Source organism: Herpailurus yagouaroundi, unplaced genomic scaffold (genome assembly GCF_014898765.1).
Source record: "Herpailurus yagouaroundi ecotype Mexico unplaced genomic scaffold, PumYag 140, whole genome shotgun sequence".
Classification (NCBI taxonomy): domain Eukaryota; kingdom Metazoa; phylum Chordata; class Mammalia; order Carnivora; family Felidae; genus Herpailurus; species Herpailurus yagouaroundi.
The window spans coordinates 59455975-59479299 of record NW_024412395.1 but is presented as its reverse complement, the minus strand read 5'-3'; the positions used below and the strand labels follow the sequence as shown (position 1 = coordinate 59479299).

Sequence of the window (23325 nt, the reverse complement as noted above, 5' to 3'; positions counted from 1 at the left end):
GGCGCTGGCGAGCGCCTTTGTTCCCCACCAAACTGAGCTCTGTCGTCTGGGGGCTCAGCAGCTCTCCTTCCCTTTGTCCTCCAGCCTTCCCGCTTTCTGAGCAGAGCTGTTAACTTATGACCTCCCAGCCGCTAAGTCGCGCTTGCTGTGGGAACACAGTCTGTCAGGCCCCTCCGCTTTTTGCAAGCCAGACTCGGGGGCTCTGCTTGGCCAGCGAGCCGCCCCTCCACCCCGGCTCCCTCCCGCCAGTCCGTGGAGCGCGCACCGCCTCGCCGCCCTTCCTACCCTCTTCCGTGGGCCTCTCGTCTGCGCTTGGCTCCGGCGACTCCGTTCTGCTAATCCTCTGGTGGTTTTCTGGGTTATTTAGGCAGGTGTAGGTGGAATCTAAGTGATCAGCAGGACGCGCGGTGAGCCCAGCGTCCTCCTATGCCGCCATCTTCCCTCCTCCGATATCAAGTAGAGCTTTAATAAAAGTGTCTATGGGGCAAGTTGACGTCCCAACCCATTCAGCAATTGCTTGATTAGACAGTTTTTTTAAACAATCACAGACACTTCCAATAGTACTTTATTTCAACCATTAATTCACAACTTTTTTCCTAAGTCTGTAGTGAGAGAGACAGCTCAAAGAAAGGTCTGCCTACAAAGTATCCTATCCATTACATAAGTATAATTTGACATAAATCAGGTTGACTCCTTGTGATCAGGGAATTCTTCCCAAAGTGCTTACAAGCTTCTTGATCGATGATGAACTTACTGCACTAATTATCAATGTAGGGCTTACCAATCTGTAAATTATGTAGTCCATCCTTTTCCCCCTTGTGAAAACCAGGGCATTCTCCTTTCTCTAACTTTCTGGCACTTTTCTTATTTTCTGTAGATTTGCAAAGATAACTGACATCTGCAATTTTCCCAGTGCTCTGAAATGTGATCAATCTCAGTCTGGAGACTGAATTCATCTGGAAGAATTAGGTTCTGTAACTCTTCTCATCACTCTGAGCAACTCTTTATCTTCTCTAGCTCAACCTTCGTGGTTTGAAGACCATTCTTATTAAGTCTATGTGGGGAAAAAAAGTATTTATAGTGCTGATTTATCTAATACTATTCTTAAGCATCAGAGAAAACTTGCTAAGCAATTCGCCCATGTTCTTATGTTGTACGGGTGCTTTACTGTAAAAACTAATTAAGTTATTTTTCATTTGGAACATTTAGAACATGTATTATCTATTGATCTGCCAACTTTCACATTTTTACTTTGTTCGTTATATAGTCTTTAGTCTCTTAATTGTGTACTTCTCTAATTTACACCCAGAAGGAATTCAAATATTTGCAAATTGCATTTTTGTCTATCCTTTTTATTACAACTTCATTTCAGAAATTTACTTTTCAGTTATGAAATTTCCAGTTGTATCTTTTTTTTTAATTAGATTTCAATTACCAATGCAATTATCTCTCTTGTCCTCTCTACATCTGTCCTGTACTCTCTTGATCATATTAATCATGGGTATTTCAAAGTGTTTGTCAGCTAACTCCAACATCTGAGCCTGGAGTTGTTTCTGTTGTCTACTTTTTTCTCTTGGTTTCCAGTCATGTAGCCCTGTGTTGGCAGGACTGGTGAATATTCATCAAATATCAGACATTATGTATAAAAACACATGCTTAACCTCAAGGTCCTTAAAAACTGTCATATAATAAAATTCTTCCTTACTGGTAAGAATTAAGATCCACATAATAGTTAACTTTATTGGTTCAGTAACATTCTGAGATGAAAATCATTGGTAAAGCAAGTAAAACACAGTTTTAATTTCTTCATATTTTTTGGACCATCAGGATTTCAAACAAACATTATTGTTGAAATGTGATAACCAGTTTGTGGTTGCTAAAGAGGAAGAAGGCCTGCTGGCATTTTCCAATGAATGTTCTGCTCTTGACTGGGTTGCTGTGGCTCATCTTTTCAAGGTTGACACCGAAAATTTTTCAGTTCATCTAAAAAATCATCAAGATCAGAGAAATTGATTTATGTGAGAACTCTGAGCAGACATGTTAATGAAAGTGCTAATTTACTAATATATAGCAGTGAATATCAAGGATGCTATCCAGGATACTGCCTTCCTGTTATCAATGTGTCTGGAAAACAAGACACACCATTCATTGTGCCTGAATCCAAATGGAAAATGGGTAATTTAGTACCCTATTAGATAAGATTATGACAATTTTTTTCCATGCCCCTAAAGAGAAGTAGAATGAGTAGCGTGTTTACTAACTAGACCTTGGGCAAATTATTTAATCTTGGTGAGTGGTCAAAATACTCAAGTCTGCCAAGTACATAATCACTCTTCTTGAATCCTGCTAGCTAGATAGCACAAATACTACTGTGCACTTCCTTTTCCAGGCCTCACTAGAATCATACCCTGCTGATTATAGTCGACATTGATATGCTGCAATTTCCAAGTTTACATTAAATTATATATTATATTTTGCTTAATAGTTTCTTAATAATATGTGAAAGATACCCTAACTTTATTTATAGCATCTTTTAAAAAAATATTGTTCAGGATGGGTTCTGCTGAAGTTGTCTGATATCTTTCATGATATATTATCATCTTGTTAACCATAGTTACAGCATATATCATTTTACTTCTGAATCCCCAAATTCATAGGAGAGATCTTATTTAGAACTTGCAATTATATTATTTTGTAATTAATTGGCACTTTATAATGTCTAAATTAATATAAAAATATAAATGTGAAATATTAATGTCATTTAAAATAATTTAGAAATAAGATGGTCTGTTAAAATACTCCAGCACCCATTTATGACACTGTCTTCTGACTACAATCTAAAAGATCCCTTGACTTCTAGATCCCTAGCTGTAATTGTGATTAGAGTAAAACCTTGGATTATGAGTAATTTGTTCTGCAAGTGTTCCACAAGATGAGCAAACATTTCTAATACATTTTAATTTGATAAACAAACGATGTCTTGGAGTACAAGTAGGACGTGATGCCGAATGTCACACGATCACAACTGAGCCAATGGTTCTTGAAGTTGGCTTTGATATACAAGTGCTTTGGATTATAAGCATGTTTCCAGAATGAATTACGCTTGCAAACCAAGATTTTACTCTATAGAAATCTATGCACATTTGCTCCTGAGAAATTCAAGGATTTATTGAGAAAGGCTAGCCATCAAAGTAAAAAAAAACATTGTTTTGTCAACTAAATATTCTTCTGCATTTTTTTTAATGTTTGCCCTCACAAAAAAGTACATGGTCTTACTCTTTACTTCTTTTATTCTTCTGACTGCAATTGAATTTCCCCTGTTTAAAACCATTGTTTGTAGGCTTTCAAATCAGGCAGCCAGAACATGTAGAAATTGGACATGTAGAAATGAAGAGGACTCTGAATTTAGATGTTGTGATTCTGATTAATAGTTTCTTAATAATATGTGAAAGATACCCTAACTTTATTTATAGCAGGGATATAAAAAATATTGTTTAGGATGGGTTCTGCTGTGTATTATAGGTGCATAATAGAGATAAAAATACAGAGATATATAGAGGTACATTTCAGTTCTTACAAAAGGGAGTAGCTTTAAGAACTGTTCACAAAGAAAATTTGAAATAACTGTAGTATATACAATGGGATAGTTGAAAGAGAAAAGCAGACCCCTCATATTTCCTGGTGCTGAGACTTTGACATATTCTAATGAGTTATTTAACATTATTTACAATGTTAAAATAAAAGATGGAATATACTTCAAAACTTATGCATTAAAATAATCTTAACTTCAACATTTTTGGATCCTGACACTCATTTAATCACCCCTTAAGCCCCAGGAAATAACCAGACTCTGGCCAGGGGTGGAGAGGGTGGGGAGTCAAACACTACTGGATTTTAAAGTACTCAGGACCTGGTGTCCGAGCATAGACCAGAGGTTCTAGAGCCCCACTGTGCCTTTACACAAGCATTCCAGATTTGTCTTGATCTCAGAACCATGCTCCGTGGTGGCCATGATCAAGTGTTTGTCTCCTAAAAGAGTGTATACAAAAATGTTGTGTCTCTTGGGGAAGAAAAGCCATTATATGGATTATTAATTTAACAGGCAAAAAAGAATGAAATACTAAATGTGAAAAATGAAGTGCACTTTATGGAGAACACTATGGAAAGCCAGAAGGCAGAAAGAGAAGAACTCAGCCACCTTCGGATGACATGGCAACTTAAAGCCACAGCAAGCAAACCTGTGAAACAGCAGTGGGGAGCATTCAAAGAACAACTTAGAAAGGTACAGGAACATGCATGGATATCATTAAGTCTTAAAAAGGAATGAAATTCTGATGTACACTGCAACATAGAAGAGACTGTAAAACATGATGCTAAGTGAAATAAGGCAGTCACAAAAGGGTAAATGTTGTATGATCCCACCTACAGGAGGTACCCAGAGTCATCAAATTTGTAAAGAGAGAAAGCAGAATAGAGGTTACTAGGGGCTGAGGGATGGAGGGAATGGAAGTTCCTGGTAAATGGGTATGGGGTTTCTGTTTGGGATGGCAAGAAGTTCTGGAGATGGTGGCGATGGATGCACAGCGATGTGAATGTTCTGATGCCACAAAACTGCACAATTAGCAACTGTTTAAAATGGTAAATTTTGTTATGTGTATTTTACCACAAAACAAAACAAAACAAAACAAAACAAAGGAAAGGAAACCCAGGGCCTGTGCTTTTGTTCATTGGTAGTTTAGGACCACAGAATCACTTGAGGTAGTGAGTGTTTTCATGGGGACTGAAAAGTTTGATGATGCACCAGTCATCACTGGATTGCCAATGGTGTCCAAGAACATAAACACATAACTATCTAATATATATTTCAGACCACTTACAACTTAAAACTTCTTCAGGAAGCACTTATGCCTGTGTCTGCACTTGACCTTGGAGGGAGCCTCCAGACCATTTTAAGTCTACAGAAAAAATGGAGTGAAATGAAGCCTCACCTCCAGGTGAAGAAACAGATTGATGGACTTGGGTGAATGGGAAAAAAAATCAAAAACTGTTCAGTTGAGATTTACCTAATTAATTTTAACAGACTGGTGAATTGTTATTTTTTAAACAAAAGCATGGTTTGTCTAAAGCTCCACTTTTTTTTTTTAATGTTTGTTTATTTATTTTGAGAGAGAGAATGAAAGTGCATGTGCCCACACTAGAGCGGAGGAGGAGCAGAGAGAGAGAGGGAGAGAGAGAATTCCAAGCATGCCCTGTGCTGTCAGCGCAGAACCTGATATGGGGCTCCATCTCGTGAACCATGAGGTCATGACCTGAGCTGATATCAAGAGTCGGACTCTCAACCAACTGAGCCATCCAGGCACCCCTAAAATTACACTTTAAAAACACATTTTTCTTACTGTTTTTCTGCACTATTCTGTATTTGATGATACACAAATATTCAGGCTACAAAATGCCTGATATATTATCTTAGATTATTTGAATTTACATTAAGCTATCACATATCTTCATTTTAATTATTTCCCTATAGACATGTTTTAGATTAAGACATCTCAGAACAAGGGTGAGCAAGCTCTGACACAGAGGCTCTGCTCCCCTTTGTCCTTGAAATCACCACTATGATGTCACCATCCCCATTCACTGGCACCCCAGATTCCTACCACTCTCCCAGGAATCTTGCCGTGCTCTCCCATTCTCCCTCTCAGAGAGCCCTCAGAAGATGAGAGATAAAACCACGAGTCATGTTCCCAGGCCCAGACTGCCCATGCATTCCATACCCTCCACCTCCTGCCGCTCCTAAACCTGATACAACTGTCAAAAATATTTGCCAGTCATGCTGTCCTCTTGCCTGACTTCTTGTTCTTCACTGCAAAGTTAAGATATCTGCATTGCTGTTGGTTGCTACTTCAAAAATTTTGGCTTTAAAGAATGCCAAATCAGAAGACTGAAGATTCCTTTAGGGAAGATCTATTTCAGATTCTTTTTTTTTTTTTTTTAACGTTTATTTATTTTTGAGAGACAGAGAGCATGAGTGGGGGAGGGGCAGCGAGAGAGGGAGACACAGACTCCAAAGCAGGCTCCAGGCTATGAGCTGTTAGCACAGAGTCTGACACGAGGCTTGAACTCATGAACCATGAGATCATGACTTGTGCCAAAGTCAGACACTTAACCAACTGAGCCACCCAAGCACCCCTATTTCAGATTCTTTAAAGGTAAAACTGATATAGCATAAAACTACCTCCTACACACACACACACACACACACACACACACACCATTGTAGCCCATGGTGAAGTCTTTTCTATAAATTCTTAGAAAATTCAATTAGCCTACATGTTAGCTACTTTGATATACCTTGTGTTATATGCCTACTGGCATTTTGTGTGTGTATGCATGCACGTGGCCCTGCACATGCATGCGTGAGTAAATTCTTCTAAGTCAGGGGCCATTCCCGAGCTTCATTAGTACTGTCACTGTGGTATGCATATATTTGATTCCCTTATGCTTGATTTCAATTTGAAGACCTTTATTAACCTACTCTTCTGCAAAGTATTTCCTTAGCCTAAATGATTTCCACTACTTTTCTCCTTGATATAAGCTCCATCCCTGACATTATAGTGGCTTCCTCTTTGAGTTGTCCAGCATTTGCAAGTTCTATCCCAAAATCTGGATTCCTACAAGGGGTATCTGAGTGGTCCTAGGGAAAAGGAAGCTGCTTTATCCCTCTCTACATGTGGTGTCTATTTGTGGATTCTGGGATGACTGTTTTTAAAGTAGCATATCTACCACATTGCTCAGCTGGTAGTTCATTCTGATCATTCTGTTATCATGAAGGACAAATAATTCCGCCAATGTATTTTTAGACTTGTCTTCTCTTGATGTTTTTATCATACTGATTCTAGTTTACATTAAATATCAGAGATGATCATGGCTTCATAAAATATCTAAAATGCATTCATTTAACAGATAACTGGAGTATTTGGTGTGCCACAGAAATATGTGACTTTCTATTTCACCACCTAGCTTTGAAACATGTTTTTTGCATTTATAGCGATTTTTTTTTAATTTCTAAGAAGATGGGAATAGAATAATGTATCCTTAGCATCAAACACAAAGCCTGGATTTGCAAGGATGGGGTGGGGCTGACAATAAATAATAGTTAGCAAATGAAAGAATAGTGATTGAGACCTTCCTATAGTCAGTTATAAAGGAAAAAGCTGTCTAAAAGCTGGATATCTTTTATTTCTTTCAACTTCTTTAGCAACTGAATGTTGAAGTTCAATACATTGTAAAAGAATCAGAAGAGTTAACTGGCAAAGGAGCCCCTGTTAAAGAGAAGTCTCAACAACTGAAGGAGCTTATTCACCTCCATCAAAAACAGCAAGAGAGAATCCAAGATTATGAGGATATCCTGTACAAAGTAGTCCAATTCCATCAAGTTAAGGAAAAGGTAGGACTTGTCATGGATATCTGGAAGACCCTCAGCTCTGTTTTTTTTATTATTTATTTATTTATTTATTTATTTATTTATTTGAGAGAAAGAAAGAGAGAGAGAGCAAGTGAGCAGTGGAACAGGCAGAGAGAGAATCTCAAGCAGGTTCTATGCCCAGCATGGAGCCCAAGGTGGGGTTCAATCTCATGACTGTCATATCATGACCTGAACCAAAATCAAGAGTCATATGCTTAACCAGGTGCCCCAAGACCCTCAGTTTTAAATTATGAAATTAGAAGGGCACCTGAGTGGCTCAGTCAGTTAAGCAGTGAACTCTTGATTTCAGCTTAGGTCATGATCTCATGGTTCACGAGATCAAGTTCCACATCAGGCTCACACTGACAGTGCATGGAGCCTACTTCTGATTCTCTGTTTCCCTCTCTCTCTGACTCTCCCTGGTTCGCACTTGTTCTCAAAATAAAGAAATAAACTTTAAACTATGAAATTAGAAATAAATTATTGTGTAATAAAGGCCAAGTTGCTTTTTCTGGTGTCAGAAGTTTTCCACAATCTGGCCTTTAACTTTTTCTCACTAGCTTCTATCCTCCCGTACATTCCAGCCAAACTGAGCTTTTCTTTGTCCCTTAAAGATGATGCACACCTTCCTCACTCCAAGCCTTGACTCTCAGGCTGCTATTATCTGACAGGTCCTTTTTGCTCTGCTCTACTATTTAAACTCTATCCTTGCTTCCAACAAGCCTACCTTACTTGGAGTGATTTGTTTCTTTTCTAAATTACCAGAACTTTCATAGTTTATCTCACACATCTGTCATTTTTAGTATCTTGATTCTTAATTACTTTCTCCCTTCAAGTGTAAGCTCTCTGAGGAAAGAAAATAAATTCATGTGTTTTTTGGGTTTTTTTTTTTTGTATCTTAAGTACCTGACATTAAGGAGTGCTTAGTACAGGTTCAAGTTATTAGCTTCTACTTTCTTTTAAATGTTTACTTATTTATTTTTGAGAGAGAGAGAGAGAGCAGGGAGCAGCAGAGACAAAGGGAGAGAGAGAATCCCAAGCAGGCTCTGCATTGTCAATGTAGAGCCTGATGAGGGGCTCAAGCTCACAAACTGTGAGATCTTGACCTGAGCCCAAATCAAGAGTCAGATGCTTAGTCAAATAAGCCACTCAGGCATCACATTATTAGTTTCTATTAACAGAAAATGGAGATGTGTTGATATCCCTTTAAAATAGCCTCTGAATTTACTCGGATCACAAGCCTAGATCTTGCAAAGGTTTTAGGCTATGACCTTCTTTAACAGAACTGGTAGTATTAGTTCCTCAATTTTACCCTCTTGGTTTGAAGCCCTGTAACATTTATTTGTCTATAACACTAGTAATTATAGATGAGCTTGGCAACATTTTGACCAGGTAGTAAAATCGGTTATAGGAAGTAGGCTTTTTGTTTAAAAAAAAAAAATCTGTCTTCCTGAAAATATGAAACCCATGTTAATTGTTAACATCCTAAATTTCAGCTGGGTCATCTCATCAAATCAAGAGAAATGGAGTTTTTAGAACAGCCAAAGGAGCTGGAGGATGGCCACGAAGCCCAGGTTCAGCTCAGTCGCTCTCAGGAGAAGCAGGCACATATTGAGCAGCTCCATAAACTGGCCCTTTCCCTGGGAGTGGACATCATCTCTTCAGTACAGCGACCTGTAAGCAACTTAGAACACCATCATTCATATCTAACTAAAGCTGAGAGTTGGGTTATTATAATATCAATGAAACCAGGCAGATTGCCTAGTACATGTTAAGTTAAAAAATACATTAAGCCATTAAGCCACTGGGATAGTTATTTGTGGTGAATGTCTACCACCTATAACAAAAGAAAAAATATTTAAGGAGAAAATCTGTTTATACAAGTCTTGTTTTATACACCTATTCTCATGCTAATTAAAAATAGAATTGTAGAGTTGTGTTGTCTAATATGGCAGTCAATTTTTCACCTTTGAAATGTGCCTAATGCAATGAAAGAACTGAACTTCTAATTTTATTTATTTTTAATTAATTTAAAAAATTTAAACTGACAGTTTAATTATGGGAAAACTTTTATGTATGTTGGGAACAGCTTGGGTATGTGAATCTACATTTTAAGTTATCAACTATGAAGTTTAAATACAGATCAAGTATTTCTGACAGAAGTTTAGCAACAATTAACTAGATTTCAAAGACTTAGTATAAAAACTGTATTAATATTGTCTACATTTGGTTACATATTAAAATGATGATATTTGGACATATTTGGTAGAACAATCCACATTATGAAGATGAATTTCACCTGTTTCTTTCTTACTTTTTAATATGACTACTACAAAATTTTAAATTATTCATGTGGCTCAGATTATATTTTGTTTGGACCAATGCTGCTTTAGCATTTCAGATCTGGAAGGTATTCTAGACATAAGCCAGCCCACAACACTCATTTTATAAAAGAAGCATCTGAGGCCCAGAGAAGCTGCTCAAGCCATGAAAACTCAGAATGGAGGAGCCTCCTGGCTTTGCAGAAGGCTTGGGCACCAGTCATTGGACATGCTTTATGCCATTGGACTGACATTAACAAAGGAGCCTAAAAGAGAAGAAAATATTTCCAGATCAAATTTTTCTAAATAATATATTGGACTCCGATTAAAAAAAATCCCTTTCTAAATTCCTAAGTTTAGTGAGAAAAGATTGTTTTTTCTATCCAATATGTATAACATTAATAAATCATAATGGTCAATTTTATTTCAAAGTTCATTTAAGATATCCATTAAACTATATGGAATGCAAAGAACATAATTTTTTTTAAGCTAAAAGACAGAAATACAAAATAGAATCAGTTTTTACCAAGAAGGAACTTTCTTTCTAAAGAGTTTTATTTTATTAGTAAAGATATTACAAAAAAAAAAAAGTAAGACATCTCACTTTGCACAAATAATATAAATTGTTCTCTAACTCTTGTCTGCCTTGGCCTCAGCAGCCCTCTGTGCTGAGCAGAGATTGGTGCACTTCCATAATGAATCTGAGGTTAAGTTCAAGTTGACAGGAAAATTATAGTGCAGAAGCTGAAGGTTTCCGATGCATATTTTATGCTTTTGAAGTAAAAATTATACCTTATAATAAACGACGTCTTTGAAGACTTGGGTGTGATGAGCAAATCTTCAAAACTTAAGTTTCAAGACTGGAAATGCAATGGTTTGCCTTCCCTGACATGTTGGTGTCTGGCTTCTTTCTGAAATCATTACGGCATATTCAGATATGCTTGAGGTAAAGTAAACCAGGAACCTAGTTTTTAATGTCCTCTATGAGTTTCATAAAGCAGGTAAATAGCACATCCGTCTCATTGCTGTTTTGCCCGTTCCCTTTGTCACTTGCACTTCCGTTCCATTTTCAGAACTGCTCTAACATTTCTGCCAAGAACCTGCAGCAGCAGCTGGACATCCTTGAGGGGGATGGTGTGAACTTGCGTGCCAAAGCCGAGGAGTATGAACGGACCCTGATCCGCTGCTTGGAGTACTGCACCACAAGGGACAATATAAATGAGGTGGGGTGGTGGCAGTGAGCAGTGATATTGCCAGAAGTTGCTCTGAACCTAAAGCATGTGGCTCAAGTGTCTGCACCCATGCACACACAATCAGGCGACCATTTATTCAATGTTGACCTTTAATCTACCAAGCAATAGTCTCAGGGCTCTGAAAGTTTGAGTAAATTTCAAGCACCCAAGTCAGTATGTTGTCAATGAATAGAAAAACCTAGAATGTACCATTATGGCCTTTTGTTTGTTTCCTTATCCCCACCCAAGGCTGTACAGCAGTTGCTTGCTTGAGTGGATACAGCCTGTCAGGATAGAAAGAGTGATGCTATCTCCAGGCAGCCAGCTCCAACCTGCTGAGATTCTATTTAAGCACCATTGACTCATAGTGAAGGGGGTGCCAAGGGCCAGGGGAGCAGGCTCTTTGCCTCAGAGGCTACAAAGTATTATCACCAAAATCAAGTGGCTGGTTTCATGTTTACTCGAATGAAGTAGCCTACTGGCAAAACAACTTCTAGAGAAAAAAAGAGTAACATGAAAGTCAACCTCTGCATCCATGCTCCCCCTCACGAACACATAATTCTACCTCCTCTTCCTCAATTCTACCCAAACCCAACCCCCAAATATGTAGTGAGTCACAGTCACCTTCCCCTAGTTAAACTTCCATTTAAATTTTTTTTTCAACTTTTTTATTTATTTTTGGGACAGAGAGAGACAGAGCATGAACGGGGGAGGGGCAGAGAGAGAGGGAGACACAGAATCGGAAACAGGCTCCAGGCTCTGAGCCATCAGCCCAGAGCCTGACGCGGGGCTCGAACTCACGGACCGCGAGATCGTGACCTGGCTGAAGTCGGACGCTTAACCGACTGCGCCACCCAGGCGCCCCTAAACTTCCATTTAAATAAACCTACCCTTGGGGAAAAACACAGATCAGGATGGCAAGGGTCCTGATTTTTTTTTTTAATTTACATCCAAATTAGTTAACATATAGTGTAACAGTGATTTCAGGAGTAGATTCCTTAATGCCCCTTACCCATTTAGCCCATCCCCCCTCCCACAACCCCTCCAGTAACCCTCAGTTTGTTCTCCATATTTATGAGTCTCTTATGTTTTGTCCCCCTCCCTGTTGTTACATTATTTTTGCTTCTCTTCCCTTATGTTCATCTGTTCTGTGTCTTAAAGTCCTCATATGAGTGAAGTCATATGATATTTGTCTTTCTCTGACTGACTAATTTTGCTTAGCATAATACCCTCTAGTTCCATCCACATAGTTGCAAATGGCAAGATTTCATTCTTTTTGATTGCCAAGTAATACTCCATTGTGTATATATATATATATATATATATATATATATATATATATATACACACCACATCTTCTTTATCCATTCATCCTTTGATGGACATTTGGGCTCTTTCCATACTTTGGCTATTGTTGACAGTGCTGCTATAAACATGGGGGTGCATGTGCCCCTTTGAAACAGCATACCTGTATTCCTTGGATAAATGCCTAGTAGTGCAATTGCTGAGTCATAGGGTAGTTCTATTTTTATTTTTGTGAGGAACCTCCATACTGTTTTCCAGAGTGTCTGCACCAGCTTGCATTACCACCAGCAGTACAAAAGAGGTCCTCTTTCTCCACATCATCGCCAACATCTGTTGTTGCCTGAATTGTTAATGTTAGCCATTCTGACAGTGTGAGGTGGTATCTCATTGTGGTTTTGATTTGTATTTCCCTGATAATGAGTGATGTTGAGCATTTTTTCATGTGTCGGTTGGCTTCTCGATGTCTTCTTTGGAGTAGTGTCTGTTCATGTCTTTTGCCCATTTCTTCATTGGATGATTTGTTTTTTCGGTGTTGAGTTTGAGAAGCTCTTTATAGATTTTGGATACTAACCCTTTGTCTGATATGTCATTTGCAAATATCCTCTCCTATTCTGTCAGTTGCCTTTTAGTTTTGCTGATTGTTTCCTTCACTGTGCAGAAGCTTTGTATTTTGATGAGGTCCCAATAGTTCATTTTTGCTTTTGTTTCCCTTGCCTCCAGAGATGGTGTTGAGTAAGAAGTTGCTGCAGCCAAGATCAAAGAGGTTTTTGTCTGCTTTCTCCTTGAGGATTTTGATGGCTTCCTGTCTTACATTTAGGTCTTTCACCCATTTTGAGTTTATTTTTGTGTATGGTGTAAGAAGGTGGTCCAGGTTCATTCTTCTGCATGTTGCTGTCCAGTTTTCCCACCACCACTTGCTGAAGAGACTGTGTTTATTCCATTGGATATTCTTTCCTGCTTTGTCAAAGATTAGTTGGCCGTATGTTTGTGGGTCCATTTCTGGGTTCTCTATTCTGTTCCATTGATCTGAGTGTCTGTTTTTGTGCCAAGGGGTCCTGATTTTTGACTGAGAACTGACAGCAGAAGACAAGGTACTATATAATTCCAGACTTATCTCCATTTAAAGTAAAATGTTTCTGAGTCCATTAGTCACAAGTCCATTACAAAAGTAGGTACAGGAAAAGGAAGCGGTAAAGCTTCTCTAACATTCTGTTAGCCTCAATTTATACATTTTCTCCAAAGTTATCTTCTTTCTTCCCATCGTCCTCCTCCTTCTCCCCCACCCTGTCCCCTGCCCCTTTCCCCTCCTCTTCCTCCTCCTCCTTCCTCTTCTTCTTTGGTAAACTTTTGTTTTGCCAAAAATCTCTCTCCCTGCAGGGATGTTCAGCTCTAGACTGACTGAAGCCACAAGTGGAGGAGGCTAAGTCTTATTCCTAGCTCCCTATGGCTGTTTCCATCTTCCTGAAGTGCTGTGGCATTTATGGAGCTCGGTCCCCCTGTTCAGGCCCTTCCCACAGTGGTTCTATTTACAGGCTGCCTCGTGATGTGCCTCTGCTGGGAGCCAGCTAGCCAAGATGACAAATGTACCTTGTAGTCACAGTAGGGACACCCCAGGATTGTCTGTACCGTAACAGGAATGAGCAACCAGATACATGTGGGTTTGCTTTAGGAATCAGGTAACACTTTAACATGATCTTAAACATTAAGAGAACTAGTCTTCCCATTTGCTTCTACTTCATATCCAACTAATCTTTGATGTAAGTTACAATTTCACATTTAAAAGATCTTTGAAAATCTTTGATCTGTTTCTTCTTTCCTTCTTATAGAAATGTAGTAGGCATGTCACAGTTTAGCATCCACATCCTGGAATTTCCAACCATAAGCCTAATGGGAAAATAAGCAGAAGGAATATTTTCAGTACAGTTTAGTAAAATAAATGTATGTATGCTCTAGTTTTATTGTGAAGATCAAAGTGCAGAAGGGTAATTCCAAGTGGTGAAAATATTTATACACTTAGAAATTTTTTTAATGCTTTATTTATTTATTTTTGAGAGAGAGGGAGAAAGAGCACAAATGGGGGAGGGGCAGAGAGAGAGAGAGAGAGAGAGAGAGAGAGAGAGACAGAATCTGAAGCAGGCTCCAGGTTCCCTGCTGTCAGCGCAGAGCCCAACGTAGGTCTCAAAGTCAAAACTACAAGATCATGACCTGAGCTGAAGTCGGACGCTCAACTGTCTGTGCCACCCAGGCGCCCCTAGACATTTTTATTATATTATAGTTATTAATATTTGGTGTAGGTACTTGAAACATTATATAAAATTAAAAGCAATAGTTTACACTACTTTTTGGTATAAAAAAATGAAGTCAGACACCCCACTAGGGAACTAAACCAAACATTACATTTGATTTTTTAAGTTGATTGGAAAACACATTGTTTTGCTTCTAATGTGCTTAAAGTGCTTCTTGGAAGTTCACAGATGCTGAGTTGAAATAGATTTTGAAAGATCTCTACTTTGACATCTTCATTTTTAAGATGAGAAAACTGAGGTGTGTAAGATTTTCACTTGAGCAGTGTGCTACCAAACTGCAGAGTTTCTGTTCATGTTGTGTTAAGGAGTCAGCTTTGGGCCAAAAGCTCATTTATTGGGCATTGGCATTTATTGGGCACTGACACACTGTCACTTGCTAATCTCAGAGTTCATTACTCGTTCCTGTTTTAGCCCATTCAACTACTGCATGGTCTAATGTTCCATGAATCCTTTTTCTGTGTTTTCTTCTTCTAGCCTTATTTTACGACATATCTGTTACAAGCTGTTTATATGCTGATGCTAATAGCACAGTTCCTTTGATGATGCCCTAACTAACTTACATGGTTATAACTGCATTAAAGGCCGTCAGAAGAGGACTCAGTACCTCAAGGCAAAATGAAGTGGGCTGTTCTAAATATGATTTTTTTAAATGTGATATGATATTCTGTAAAGATAAAGAACCATGGTTTTGTGCCTTGATTATCTTTGGGTAAAATATTCTCATTGTCTAATTTTATACACTATGTAAGACATAGGAAATTGTAAAATCTCATTTTCTCCACATCTACCTTCACAGCCTTCAGACTGCCAGATTTTGGGGAGTTTTTTTTCATTCATTTTACCCAAAGATACATTTGTATGCATGAATGTTGAATTTCACTATATATTTTCTTGCCTGGCAACATAAATAAGCTATTAATACACAAGGCATTTACAGACACTCTCTGTGGTAATATGTGACGGAACACTGTTAGTTACTCATTCATTTACATATCTTCATTTAGAAATGTAATACATTAATATTGAGCATGTTTTCTACCTGCAACTTGACCAAAAAAATTACTTTTACATTTACATAATGTTCATGGAAATTTGTAACTGGAGTCTATTTATGGGTCGCAAACAACTACCTTGCTGAAAAAAATAGCAATGACAGAATTGGGTTGGTGTCCATTCTTCCAAAATAAGTTTTGCAAACAGAAGCTTTCATATAATTTTATTTTTTTAGCCAGAAATTTTTATACTGCAGCAACATCAGGAAGGTAGCAGAAAAAGACTTAGTGCACACATAGTATATTCCATATGTCAGAGTCTCATGTTCCACTTACACACATTTTTATGTCAATTTGGGTGAGTCGGTCATCTGAGTTACAGGGATAGAAGGCAGATTAGAAGCAGTAAATTAGAATCGAGGGAGAGACACGTATCCAACTAATAAAATCAGACTTCCTGACATTGTATAGCACTTTGCTATTGATTGACAAAATGACCATGGAGAGTCACCCACTGGCAGGACAAGAAGCAGAAAAAGAATGCATGGATGCGGAAAACATGCAATGGGGCAGCATTGTGGTATAGTATAGGTATTCCAGATTGATAGCCCTCACTAGTGATTTTAAGAAAAAACTAAACTATCATCATTCAACACATATCACCAATGTGGCTACTATGTACTGGACCACAAGACTACAACAGTCCTCAGGAAACATGGAGTCCAGAGTGAATTAAAGCCCATGGGACTTCAAGTCACAATGAGTCGTGACTAGGCCACACTGTGGGTCCATTCAGAGGGTATGTATAAGAGAATAGGAAAGATTATAATTTGTTCTGAAAATGCCCATCCCATAGGCATAAAATGTGTTAGAAGTTTGGTGTTTAACATCTGCAAAGTGACTCTTTTTCCTGAAGAATATAGAGAGTTGAAGTTTAAAATCATAGTTTTTGGGTGCCTGGGTGGCTCGGTCGGTTAAGCATCTGACTTCAGCTCAGGTCATGATCTTGCAGTTCGTGGGTTCAAGTCCCTCATCGGGTGAGCTTGAGCCCCACTTTGGGTGAACATGAGTGTTGCTTCTCTCTCTTTCTCTCTCATTCTCTGCCCTTTGCTCACTTGCGCCCCCCCCAAAATAAATAAAATAAAATAAAATAAAATAAAATAAAATAAAATAAAATAAAATAAAATCATAGTTTTCATGTCCAGAAAATAAAACAAATATATTATGAAGACAGTGAATTTGCAGAGTTTGTAAAATACCCATTACTGAGACATGCTGCCGCATCCAGTGTCAAATGGAGCACCCATGTTCTCTGTCCAAGCTGCCCCACTTCTGCTGCTACAGTCCTGGCCCTGAGCACAGCAGGCAATGGTGCAGTTGCCAAGCAGAAGGAGGCCAAGGGAGCCTTGTCCCCAAATCTCTCCAGGACTTAGGCTTAATATTCTACCCATAATAATTGTAGCAAATCATTCAGGTTGAATTATGAAACTTTGGGTCCTTTCATTTCAAATGCAAGTATCCCTGGGCCATAATAACTGTGAAGCCTCTGTTACTCAAAATGAACACCAGAAAGCTTTTTTCTAAAATGAGCGAAAGGATGGGCAAGAAATGAAGCTCATGAAGTGGACCTTAAGAGAAATGGACTGTTGATTTTGTATTTTTGATTCTGGCCAAACCTGTGCCATAGGTCCAATGAAAGGCTTTTGTCTTTAATGTGTTTCCTTAGTTTTAAAATATCCCATTTCCCTCACATAAATTGGCCTTGCCAGCTCCAGACTCACAATAATACATTCTTCTGCCAAAGCAGCCTTGACCAGCTTCGTCAAGACTAAGAATAGCAAGCCAGCCTGGTTGTCATCAGCCCCTTTTGCTTCTGCTTCTTCCCAAGGAAGCTTTGTTCATTCCTAACCCTGAGAGAGGCTTACTGCTCCCTGGGAAATCTGGTGACGATGTTCATTCTGCTAGTTTCAAAAGAACTACAATTAAAAAAATTTTTTAAATGTTCATTTATTTGAGAGAGAGAGAGAGAGAGAGAGAGAGAGAGAGAACACACACACACACACACACACACACACACACAGAGAGATAGAGTGCAAGTGGGGGGAGGGGCAGAGAGAGGGGGAGACACAGAATCTGAAGCAGGCTCCGGGCTCTGAACTGTCAGCACAGAGCCGGATGCAGGGCTCGAACCCACAAGCCGTGAGATCATGACCTGAGCTGAAGTCGGACACTTAACCGACTGAGCCACCCAGGTGCCCCCAAAAGAACCACAATTTCAAAGTCTTAATACTTTTTTTCCTAATTATACCTCTATTAACTTAGTCTGCATATTCCATAACAAATATGGAGGAGCTGAACAAGTAGATAGATTGGAAAATCACATTATTCATTAGAAAAAGAAAATGCTCCTGGTGTTTTAAAGACTTTTAGAAAAAGTTGTTAATGTGGATTATAACAACATTAAAAATTTTCTAATAGGGTAAACTCTCCCGTCCAGCTTTGGGTGTTCTTTCCTGCTTATGTCCTCCTGTTGAGCAGTTGTCTTGGCCATTTTCACCATTCCCCATTGTTGACAAGCTAACTAAAGTTAGAAACAGCTGCGGGAACAATGATCCCATAGCCAAGCGACCATGGCACTCAGTTTCTTTAAAAATATGACAAGTTATATGGGGATTAGATGGGAAGTTAAGTTTTCGTGTTGGAACATTTAGGTAAGAAATTTAGGCACGATTAGATTTTTCTGAAAATCTAGTTGCTAAAGGCAGTTTGTTCATGTTGCCTTCCGCTTGTATCTGCAATAGTCTGAAATTTGATCTGGGAAAGGTACAAGATTTAAACTGCATTTCTGGTGGGACCAAAAGGAAAAAGTGCCAGCAACTTTGTCAAAGGAGCTCATGTGTCAGAAAGAAGCTGAGTCCCTTTCACATACCCATAGTGCCATGAGCATTCTTTGGTCTTATAAATCATCTTCAGTGGAAGTGCATACATTCTGAAGAAACAGAAATAAAATTGTGCTCATCATTTACCAGTCTTAAATTTTTTGATCCAAAGTAGATTTAAAATTTCATGGTTTAGAATTACAGTGCTAAGGCTCAGCCTTTCTCCATTCATCACATAGTTTTCAAATAGATGTTGATCTTTCCCATTTAAACAAGCCAATGTAATCCAATGATTATCAGATTGATGACAGAACCCCTCTTCTTTTCTCTCGACTGAAGTGTATAATATATATCATGTTCCAATACGAGAAAAAAAGAATATAACATTTTATTTTCTAATGGATACGTGTTAGTGACAGGACATATATTTTCCCTGTTCTTTCTTCTTTTCTTATGTTTATTTTTATTAAAGATAAAAATTATGTTTTAAATTGTGGTAAAATACACGTAACATAAAATTTACTACCTTAGCCATTTTAAGGGTACAGGTTAATGATATTAAGTATATTCACACTGTTATACTACCATTACCGCTCTCCATTTCCAGAACTTTTTCATCATCTCAAATAGAAGTTCTGTACCCATTAAATAATAACTCTTTATTGAGACCATCTTTTTTAATACAAGAATCTGTATTTTAATACAAGAACTATCCTCAGATAGTTGCTGATTGTGACTTTGGGGGAAAAAGTTCCTGCCAAAGCTCTATGTGAATAATGCAGGATGTAGTCCCTTTGTATTTTAATCCCATTTGTTTTTCCCCCACTAAAATCAAACATGTGCAGATTAAAACACTGAATGTCAAAGAAGTTAAATATTTATTGGTTATTTCATAAGTATAGCAACAGAAATATGATCTTCTCAAATATTTTCCTGAATTCTAATAGAGAAATAGTTTTCAAATTTTGGAACTATAGTTCTTTCCACCTCTTCAGAATGTTACTGATTTATCAGTTTCAATGTTTAATATGGTCTCTGTGCTTGGCTTAATTGGTAGCTTAAAACTCATCTTCAACAATTTCATTTACCATATAAAACAAACAACGCCGATTAGGTATAGGTGTGTCAGGTGCAAAAATTGCATCAGCATAATAATTTCCATGCATGCAAGTCTGCCAGGGCATTTCTAGATAATCGTCTCCAAGAAATGGTAAAGATAAAGTCAAGGTTCTGTTTTTATAATATGCAGAATTTGAAGTAAGCATTTTGAGAAAGGAAATATTTTTTTAGGGCAGATATATTTTTTTTATGCATTACAAGTCTAGAATCTGCATGTACACAGCTCTTATTCCCTTCCAAATAATTTATTTGCTGCCATTGAAAAGAATTTTAATATGCTTCTGACTTTTCTTATCATTGCTCAGATTTATCAACCATGACATTGTTCATTTTTTGCTGTTAAATGCATCCATATAATCTAAGAAGGTTTATGTTTTCTCTGTACTTCCCTTTGCTGATAATATAAAGAACCTGTCAATATGTTTATCTTTCTTGAATATGGAGAAGGGCACAGAAAGTGGTGTGTTTAATGGAATGGGCTGCTAGAACTTTGGTCACTGGTAAAGGTGACCTGTGTGTTCTCCAGGCTGTCATGATGCATGCCCTAGTCTCAGTTCATAGCCCTATGCTTGGTTTATACACAGGTTAGCATTGCCATCAGTGGTGACACTGTCACTTTACTTTGGGTGGGAAGGACATCTGAAGTTAGTGGCCTATACCTAATAAGGAAATCTCTTCTGGAAACTGCTCATGAAAAATAACTTTTTTAAACTGGATTTGGACACATAAAGTACTTTTCCTACTAAATCTCATATTGGGTCTCCTCTTACATCTCACTATTGTCCTCAGTGGTCTGTATATCAACTCTTCATTGACCTCTTCAACAGGAACAGCTCGTTGGAGCCTCATAAGTTCATACCTGATGGCCATAAGGGTGCCTTGGGGCACTTGGGTGTCTCAGTCAGTTAAGTGTCTGACTTCGGCTCAGGTCATGATCTCACTGTTGGGGAGTTCAAGCCTCGCACCAGGCTCTGTGCTAACAGTTCAGAGCCTGGAGTCTGTTTCAGATTCTGTGCCTCACCCTCTCTCTCTGCCACTCCCCTGCTTGTGCTCTCTCTCAAAAATAAACAAATAAACATTAAAAAAAAAAAAGAGCCTCTGGAGGTAAAAGGATCTGGGGCAAATGCTAGCGCACTGAGAATAGAATGAATGGGGGCACTTGTCAAATCAATACAAATAAGAAAATTTGAGTTGTTGAAAATCTATGGTGTGTTAACAATTGTCATGTTTGGAGGCCAAAGGATATTCTATACTTATAAATCTAATTATAAATTACAAATCAAGAAGTACAAAGAACAATTTATGCTTACTTATATTTTGGGGATATGTTTAATTTCACATATACCAGACTTGTTTCCTATTGCAAAATCACTGAATACATTTTGAAGATTATCAATATCTTGAAGTGTTTAGACTTTTTATTTTTTACAAGTCAATATTAGTGTCCTCATTTTAAGGAAATCACCTCTTTCTTTTTACTGAACTACAGCTCAAAGAGTCATTCAAAGATATAAAAAAGAAATTCAACAATTTGAAGTTTAATTACACTAAGAAAAATGAAAAAGCTCGAAATCTGAAGGCTCTTAAATATCAAATTCAACAAGTTGATGTGTATGCTGAAAAAATACAGGTAAAGAGAAAGTGTGGGTGGTGCATTTGTGTGCGTGCGTGCGTGTGTGTGTGTGTGTGTGTGTGTGCATGTGCATGAACTACTACAGTTACTGCAAAACATTTTGCATTTTAATTCTAGATGCTTAACCTTTGGGCCTTTTTGTAGCATTGGGACTGAGAAGGTAGTTTTCTGCTTTTGTGACAATTGGGTTCCCATGTAAATTGTTTAAGTTAATTTATCTCTTGAGCCAGCTCTGGAATGGATTGTACCAAACTTATCCAGCCTCTCTGCTTCCATTCTTCCCCACAGCGCATGCACACACACACACACACACACACACACACACACACACGTGCACACGCACGTGCACACACATGCATGTCTACACCTTTTGTGCACCCCTTTTCCTTTCTTGCACCTGCCAATGTCAGGAACCTCCTCCACTGCTCCTAGAACCCCTGGCTAGATTATTTGAATACCTTTCCCAGGTATTCCCAATAAGCAGTGAGCTTATTGAAGACAATAAAATATTTTATTTTATGATCGTTGTCTTTTTTAATCATAGTATCATTCTCAAAATCTGGAATAGAACCTGGTACATAGTGAATTTTCTATATGATATTAATACTGGATCAATAAAATATGTGGAAGAAAACCCATTCTTTCCAAAATACATTCGTGATAATTATTATTTTAATATTATATAATGGAGAAAGCTGCAAAAATCTCTCCAAGTTTTTCTCTTATTATATAATCACTGTCTAGCCTCATAAATAAAAATTGAGTGTTATTTTAAAAGCTGGGTGGTTTTTTTTTTTTTTTTGCACAGGCTTTGAAAATGAAAATGGGAAAAGTTGAGAATAAAACTTCTTATTCTCTCTTAAATTATCCAAATAATAAAGTGAATGTCCTTTTGGAAACCATGAAAGATTTGCAAAAACATGTGGATGAGTTTGAAAAAGTTGTGACAGATTACAAGATGAATTTGGACCTGACTGAACATCTCCAGGAAATGATAGAAGAGGTATCTTCTTGTTGTTGTAATGATATCCATATGTAATGTTGTTTTATAAAATTACTCTGCTACTTTAAAACAATGCTGCTTTAGATGTTATTGTCATGAAATCTATACATCTCCTCCTTTTCATGATTATTTTCCTAGGATAATTTCTTAAAGTAGAATTGCTAGACCAAAGGGAATGAATGTTACAAGGTTTTGATTGTATTGTCCAAATGTTCTTTGGAAACATTTTACTAATTTTCTCTTACCAGCAACATATAAGAGTTTCCCATTTCCACATGACCCCATCAACTCAAGATGTTTAACCATCATGGAATTATGTTCACTGCTTTTTAAAATACTCAAAATGACTTACTTATTTCACAGAATTTGAAAATGTTTAGAAAGAAATGTGATACTGGGATTTTTCAGGTAAAAAGATTGTTATTGGCGTTATTTTTGCTTTTGTCAAGAGGATAAATGGTAGAGTGCTCATACACTGTACAAAATTTGGCAAGTTAAAATTATTATTTGCACACTTCATATTGAAGAAATTCCACACTTGAGGTTCTTTGAAGCCCATTATTCTGTGAGACAAAATGTGTCTCTCTTTACCACTGATGCAGCAGTGTTTAGATGTAACACCATGCTAAGGAGAATGAGGATGATCATTCTTCTCTATCTGATGTATAGGTTTGCTGTAGCTCTCTGGCACGTATTTAAAGGCAGCTCTTAACAGAGTCATGTGCTTCTATTTCTTGCTCACCATAATTGCTCTGGCCTTGGTCAGACACATTCCTTCCATCACAGTTATTTAGTATTTTTTGTGAGAAACTGTCTCAGTTCTCCACTGTATTTTGAAAATATTACATGAGTATCTTCTATTAAAAAAAAGTCAAATGCTATTCTTTAAATGATACTTCCTTAATTGATAAACTAGATCTCATTCTTAAAAGAGAATTTATTTATTAGAGTGTTAGGCAATACTTTATCCATGTATTGTTAATTATTTCAGTCAATTAGACTAGATTTTGTATGTTTGGGCTTTTTTCTTTTCTTTTAGCTGAGATTTGAATTATTTTTAGTGCTATACA

At 37.7% G+C, this 23325-nt stretch overlaps 1 protein-coding gene across 6 annotated transcripts in view; it reads left to right on the top strand.

The window, feature by feature from the left end:
- Positions 1-23325, top strand: part of CCDC141 (coiled-coil domain containing 141) — a 213211-nt gene that overhangs the window by 165754 nt on the left and 24132 nt on the right. For 5 of the 6 annotated variants that reach the window (XM_040475527.1, XM_040475526.1, XM_040475528.1 and 2 more), the window contains 7 exons: positions 4103-4282; positions 4869-4994; positions 7259-7447; positions 8962-9141; positions 10860-11009; positions 21109-21249; positions 22061-22255. In XM_040475527.1, the coding sequence (XP_040331461.1) occupies positions 4103-4282; positions 4869-4994; positions 7259-7447; positions 8962-9141; positions 10860-11009; positions 21109-21249; positions 22061-22255 (1161 nt within the window). Of the gene's footprint in view, positions 1-877; positions 1230-4102; positions 4283-4868; positions 4995-7258; positions 7448-8961; positions 9142-10859; positions 11010-21108; positions 21250-22060; positions 22256-23325 lie in introns of those variants that run through there. The other variant, XM_040475530.1, reaches the window with a different exon arrangement.